The sequence below is a fragment of the Rhinopithecus bieti genome, unplaced genomic scaffold, assembly GCF_001698545.2.
Source record: "Rhinopithecus bieti isolate Rb0 unplaced genomic scaffold, ASM169854v2 scaffold_14549, whole genome shotgun sequence".
Lineage (NCBI taxonomy): Eukaryota > Metazoa > Chordata > Mammalia > Primates > Cercopithecidae > Rhinopithecus > Rhinopithecus bieti.
The window spans coordinates 935,694-943,171 of record NW_016808027.1 but is presented as its reverse complement, the minus strand read 5'-3'; the positions used below and the strand labels follow the sequence as shown (position 1 = coordinate 943,171).

Genomic DNA, 7,478 nt, shown 5'->3' with positions numbered 1-7,478 from the left:
GCCAAAAAGCTTATCCACCATGATCAAGTGGGCTTCATCCCTGGGATGCAAGGCTGGTTCAACATTCGCAAATCAATAAACGTAATCCAGCATATAAACAGAACCAAAGACAAGAACCACATGATTATCTCAAAACTCCAGCTTATTTTAAATGCCACTCGGTAACATTGAACTCAAGAGCTTTAAATGTAGTTTTTCCTTGAGGTCTTTTAACATGTTACTTTATTAGTTAGACCCTTCTAGACAACCATATATATCCTATACTTCTTTTCCCCCATAGGACTTAGTACAGCAGCCGTAACACACACACACACACACACACACACACACACACACACACACACACACACACTTGTTTGTTTGCTGTCTGTTTCCTTTCACAAGATTATGAGCTGCATGAGAGCAAGGACTTTATTGTGCAGTGCTGCTCCTCAGTGCTTAGAACGGTGCCTGATTTGTCACCTTTGATAAATATTTGTTAAGTGAAAGAATGCATATTCAAATTGAGATGACCACAGTTTCTAATGTGATTTATAGTATCGGGCAGCAGTAGGACAAGATATTGGTTCCTTCCTAGAAAGTCCTGTTAAAAAGTATTTTCTTTTCCCTTTCTTTCAGACTTTATATTCAGAGCACCAATCAAAATAAGCAAGCCTGGGGAACTTCGTGAGGAATATGAAAGCTTGAGAAAGGTATAGTATTATCATGTCATTAATTTTCTTAAAGTAGATTGAAATAATGACATTGAAGAATGCTTAGTGGGAGTCTTGATTTACCAGGTTTTAAAAAATTTATAATGCAGAGCCTTTCTGCACACTGCCTTATACCAGCCTAGTTAGATTTGGAGCTATAATGGAAGTAGAGTAAACCTTAACCCAAGATTACCTTTTTAGTTGTCTTTTCAAAGATGAAGATGTAGTTCACAGAGTCTGTCACATGCCAGCTGCTACTGGCCACCAGAGAGGTATTCTTGGTACTTTTAATAGGTGCCCTTGCTAATAATTGCTTGTATTATTTTTATCTCGCAAGGTTCTTCTAATTACGTGTAGCTGGTGTTACCCGTTATTGCTCACTCTATTAAATACTCCAAAAGAACTGTCATGTAGGTCAGTAAGGGGATAGTGAAATAATTTCCTAGTTAGAAAACATTTGCCTTTGGGAAAGCTTTTATCTGTGTCCATATCATCTTATTTATGATGTTTTCAAACTAATTGTCTGGGAATCACCTAGAGAATTAAGAAGTGAAAAAGGTTGGTAATAAGAAGTATGTTGCTAGATGTGTGTCATTCTTTCCCAGCCCTCTCCCTGCACCATCATTCCTCACTCAGCTTTATAGTTGATTAATCATTCTACATGTGAGCATCTAATACTTTGTAAATGTAAGTGATCCACTTAATCTGGATCAAGCATCATCATAAGATAGAGGTGAGACAATAATGCTGTTGTCACAAGATGCTTGGGGTGTTGCTTTGCCAGCTGGAAACCTCTGTGGCTGGGGGTGCCTTTGCCCAAGTTTTACTTGGGCCTACTGGGCTCGTTCTGCCCGCACATTCTGCCAGGCTGTGCTCAGCTCGCACTACCAGCCTGGATCCCATGCCTGCCAAAGGCGAACCAGGTGCAGAGGGGAGGGGTGCGTGAGCAAGCGAGCATGGGTTCCAGCTGCTGTGCACAGCCAGGCATACTGGCTGCGACTGGGCAGGGAGCTCCAGGTGCTGGCATGGGCACTGGCTCCTGTGAGGCTGTGGCTGGACCAGGTCTACTGCAAGCGGCTTCCACTGCTGGCACTGAGGAACGTGGTGGTGCCTGGAAGCTTGGAGGTGCCAGGAACCACAGACCCCCAAAGAGGGTGTCATAGCCCTGGCTCGGGAGCACCTCGGTCTGGGATCCCTGAAGGGCTGCAGCTCTTCTCTCTTTTCTCGTTGCCCGCAACATGGTGAGTGAGTGACGTGTTTCAGCCATTTGTGTGACAGCTCTTTCTGTCCCGGTCCCAAGCTCTTGTCCCGCGTCCAGAAAGAATGAGGTACGTGGACAACTGGAGGGTGAGTACGGTGAAGAGAAGCTTTATTGAGTGACAGTACAGCTCTCAAGAGACTGAGGTGGGTAGCTCCTTTCCACAGGCAGGTCATCCGGACATCTACTCAGCACTCAGCTGAGAGGAGATCCATAGTGGGTAGCTCCCCTACACAGGCAGGTCATCCCCATGTCTGCTGGAGTCTGGCTGAATCCAGGGCTTTTATGGGCTTCAGGGGGGAGGAAGTGCATACTGATTGGTCCATCGGCAGGCCTGGAAAAAGCACTGTAAGTTCTCACTCCAGTCTGCAGAACTGGCAGCCCAACCGCCGGCTTCAGGTCATCCCCAACTTGAAGGTGGATCCGCCCCTTTCTGCCCAAGAGCCTGTCTACCTCCTGCCACCATCAACCTGCCCTGTACAGTACCCACAGTGCCCAGTCTGTGCCACAGGGCACTTGCAGGCCTGTGCCAACCTGCTCTCAGCACTCCCACAGCCTTCCTCCTGTCCTCTGGGGTGCCCAAAGTCCAGAGGGGACCAAGGTGGCAGGGCACTGGCATGTCAGCACCACCCCGAGTCTGCTCCCACCCAGCCAGGTAGTGACAGTGCCTGGGCTCAGTCACAGCTTTCCTTTGAAATCGGCATGGGTGCTGGGAGTGGGGAGAGGCCAGGCAGTGGGAGCAGGCACTTCCGAGCCTGTAGGGGTAGGGGATGGGGTTGGGATCCCCCAAGAGTACAGGGATGCCTGCAGCCATGGCTGGGTGGCTGCAGCTACACCTGGCATGGCAGAGATCCTGCCCCTTCAACTCAGAAGTGGGCATGGCTCCTACTTGTTCCTGGCTCCCACTGACTCCTTCCGGCTCCGTGGAGCGTACAGTCCCAGCTGTGCCTTTCCCACTGCAGCTGGCATCTTCACAGTGCCCACTCCAGGCAGGCTGCCGCCGCCATCACTATTGTGGTGTTTTCACTGAATGAAAATCAATGTTTAAAAAGGTCGTATTAAAGAGAAAAGATAATAGGAAACTGTGGCTAGTTACTGTATGTTCTTTGATCTTTGCTTGTAAATGAGGGTGTCAAATGTTGACTTGGATCTTCATGCTTCATTTGTATTGGCATTGTGAGGTTTTTGTCTCTTTTAAAACTACTTACAAAGTTTTTTTTCTGTTGAAAAGAAATTATTTTCAGGGACCACATAAAAGAACAGGTTCTTAAATAAAATTTCAGAATGTGCACATACAATATTTATTTCTAATATATCTTGTTAAACATTTTGAAAATGTGGAAATTTTGAAGCTGTCAGTTTGAAGGTAATCTTAAAGAAAACAAGGAGTAGGAGGTAGCAAAAGACATAGTAAGAGTAGGGTTTTTTTTTTGTTTTTTTTGTGTTTTTTTTTTTTTTTGAGACAGAGTCTTGCTCTGTTGCCCAGGCTGGAGTACAGTGGCGCGATCTTGGCTCACCACAACCTCCGCCTCCTAGGTTCAAGTGATTCTCCTGCCTCAGCCTCCCAAGTAGCTGGGACTACAGTCATGTGCCACCATGCCCAGCTAAATTTTGTATTTGTGAGTAGAGATGGGGTTTCCTTATCTTGGCCAGGCTGGTCTCGAACTCCTGACTTTGTGATTCGCCTGCCTCCGCCTCCCAAAGTGCTGGGATTACAGGTGTGAGCCACCACGCCTGGCAAGAGTAGGGGTTTTTATAAACCTTGGGAGAGAGAAGGAAACCTTGAGGAACTGTGATTTATGTTCCTGTTAGAGGAGAGGTATGGGACAGTGGTTTTAAAAGGGGCTGATGCCATAATGTTTTTGAGTGAAGCTAGGATAATCTCATCCTAGAAACTATGAGTTTCTAAATTTTATTCTGTGAATAGCCATATATTTCTAAATATATTTAGATTTTTTTTCTTTCTGCATGTGTTGTAGTTAATTGTCGTTTTTTAACATAAGAAAAATAACGCAAACTGGATTGGATTTGAGAAACACTCATCTATATCATTTGGCTTAAATAAAAGTTAGTTACTGGTCCCTCTCACCCACCCCGAGTACCCAAGTTATCCTACATCCATTGTACAACCTGGAAAATGGAAGTCTAAGCCATAACATTAAAAGGCACTAGTATGGCATATCCATACAATGGCATACTATTCAGCAATAAAAAGGAGTGAACCACTGATACATGCTACCACATGGGTGAACCTCAAAAAGATGGTAAGTGAAAGAAGGCAGATATAAGATATTATATATTGTTATTCCATTTATAGAAAATGGCCAGAATAGACAAATAGTAGCGACAGATAGGTTAGTGGTCCATTGGGACAGGGTGTGGGAACAGGGATTAACAGTAAATGGGAATGAAGAATTTTATTGAAGTGACATAATGATTTCTAAAACAGATCTCAGTAGATCTTCAAAAGTTTCTGCTGAGCAAAGGAAGATAAGTGGAAATTAATTCTACACAACTCATTATTACTAATTCGATGTGTGAGATGCTACTAATATACTTTTCACTTAGTATACGCTATTACTTTAAGTGACAGTAAAACCTTTAAAAGGCTGTAAAAGTTAACAAGAATTTTATTCCCCTAATTCTAGTTCTTTTAAAAGGTATTACTTTATTTAAAAATCCTAGATTCTATTACCTGTGGGAGATTTGGGAACAAACCAGGCTGGGGTAAGGGACTACTGTAGAACAGGACTGAACCAAGACCGAGGGGCCTACTGAGGACAGGGAGCTGTATTCTTAACATCCTTTCTAGACAGAGGCTTTTGAGTTAGTATGGTTACTGAGGTCACTATGAGTTTCTAAATTTTATTCTGTGAATAGCCATATATTTCTAAATATATTTAGATTTTTTTTTCTTTCTGCATGTGTTGTAGTTAATTGTCGTTTTTTAACATAAGAAAAATAACGCAAAAATAATCAGAGCAAAATGTGAAAGTCCCGTTTTACCTTTCTTCCCACTGTCCTTCCCAGAAGTACCTAGAATCAAGTTTAGTGTTTATCTTAGACCCCTTATATGCTTACCTGTACATGCAGACACATATGTATACTTTAGTCTTCTGTATAAATGAGATCATGATATATATTCATTGGTTAATGAAATATTGTGCCACTAGTATGTGCTGAGGCACTGGGGATATTACAAACTACCCTAGCTACTAGGGAGGCTGGGAAGCATATGTTTTAGCTGGGAACATTAACTTCCTAAGTAAAATCAGGGTTCTCTTAGTAAGGAAGGAGAAAATGGATATTGGGTTGGCAACTAGCTGCCTCTGTTTCCTGGGACAACAATGGAAATAAGACTGGTTAGGACACTTTGAGAGTAAGCAGTATATTGGGTTTAACTGGGGTTGTGATTCTGTCAGAAGTATGATGGAGAGATGCGGTAGATGGACGGGGAAGTGTTACAAGGAAGTTGTTACAGTTCTGGATGATGGATCTAGGTTAAGGGGAAAATTGAGTACATAAAGGATGTGATAGACAGTGAAAGAGTTGTAGGGTCAATGGATTGGAAACTTTGATGGTGAAAATTGTAAAAGTAGGATCGCTAGCATATATAAGTAAAGCTGGAAAGCTAGGAAGTGGTGGTCCCAATATAAAAGGCTTAAATGTGAGCCTTGGGAGAGAGTTTAGTTATGGATATCACAGTTTAGGGTATGACTATGGAGTAGATAGCTGAAATAAGATGGAGAAGAAGATGTATTTAAAGAGGAGGTGAAGGAACTGAGAGAGTGTACCAATATTGAGACCTTCAGGAATGATCACTGGAATAGTTGGAGAGAAGTTAAAATTTAAGTGCCAGTTTTTCTGGGAATGAAGGAGAGTGACAGAGAGGGGTCATGAGTGTTACAGTCTAAGGCTAAATACTTCGAAGAAGCTAGGTTGTTCGTTCGTTTGTTTGTTTGAAGAGAGAGATTCTCTGTTACTTAGCCTGGAGCACAGTGGTGGGATCATAGCTCATTGCTGACTTGGATCCTGGGCTCTAAGTGATCCGCTTGCATCAGCCTCCTGAGTAGCTGGAAGTATAGGAGCATGCCACCATGCCTGGCTACTTGAAAAGTTTTTATATCTGTAGAGATGAGGGTCTTGCTGTGTTGTCCAGGCTGGTCTTGAACTGCTGGGCTCAAGCAGTCCTCCTGCCTCTGCCTCCCAAAGTGTCAGGATAACAGGTGTGAGCCACCACACTTGGCCAGAGGGAAGAATTTTTGAGAAATAATACAATATATTTGGTGACTTGCTTTTTTCCACTGAACAGCATTTTTTTTGGGGGGGGGAGGGTGGTGTGTGTGTTTTTAATATAGGTACTTTTCTTTCTTTCTTTCTTTCTTTTTTTTTTGAGACAGGGTCCCACTCTGTCACCCAGGCCGGAGTGCAGTGGTGTGATCTCAGCTCACCACAACTTTTGTTTCCTGGGCTCAAGCAATCCTCCCATCTTAGCCTCCCAAGTAGCTGAGATTACAGGCACATGCCACCATGCCCAGTGTGTTGCCCAGGCTGGACTTGAACTTCAGGACTCAAGCGATCCTCCCTCCTGGGCCTCCTAAAGTGTTGGGATTACAGGCCCAGCCTGTTTCCCCCAGTTTTAAAGGAATGCTGTGCTGAGTACCCACGAACCTATGTGGGCAAATACAATCCCTTCAATTAAATTCCTAGAAGTGAAAGTGGGAAATGGTAAGAGGCTGGGCACAGTGGCTCATGTCTGTAATCCCAACACTTTGGGAGACTGAGGCAGGAGGATCCCTTGAGCCCAGGAGTTTGAGACCAGCCTGAGCAATATAGTGGGACCCCATCTCTACAAAAAAATAAGTTAGTTGGACATGGTGGCACGTGCCTGTAGTCCTAGCTACTCGGGAGGCTGAGAGGCAGGAGGATTGCTTGAGCCCAGGAGGTCGAGGCTGAGGTTAGCTGTGACAAGCAGATTATTTTAAAAGCTTTTCTTATTAGATTACAAATCTTTCAAGATAGATCTGTCTGTTTTAGTCTCTTTAAGTCCACCGTATCTAATGTAATATCTTGCACTTAGCTCTTCACCGAGTACTTATCTAATTGAATTTCTAATCATCTAGTTTCACAGCCCCTTCTCTTACTAGAAATGACTTGTGTAAGGATGTATATATGGCTGGTTCATGATACAGCTAAATATATTTTATGATTTCTAGGGATTTGGCTGGGCACAGTGGCTCACATCTATAATCCCAGAACTTTGGGAGGCTGAGGTGGGAGGATCATTTGAACCCAGGAGTTCGAGACCAGCCTAGGCAATATAGTGAGACCTCATCACTACAAAACATTTTAAAAGTTAGCCGGGTGTGGTCGTGCATGCTTGTGGTTTCAGCTACTCAGGAGGCAGAACTGGGGAGATTGCTTGAGCCTGGGTGGTTGAGGCTGCAGAGAGTTGGGTTTGCATCCCTGCCCTCCTGCCTTAGCAACAGAGCAAGTCCCTGTCTCAAAAAAAAAAAAAAAAAAAAAAA

At 43.7% G+C, this 7,478-nt stretch overlaps 1 protein-coding gene across 1 annotated transcript in view; it reads left to right on the top strand.

Annotated features, from left to right (window-relative positions):
- Positions 1–7,478, top strand: part of RNF169 (ring finger protein 169) — a 91,902-nt gene that overhangs the window by 36,106 nt on the left and 48,318 nt on the right. Inside the window, 1 exon segment of the mRNA XM_017885264.1 lies at positions 619–692. Coding sequence (XP_017740753.1) covers positions 619–692 — 74 coding nt within the window.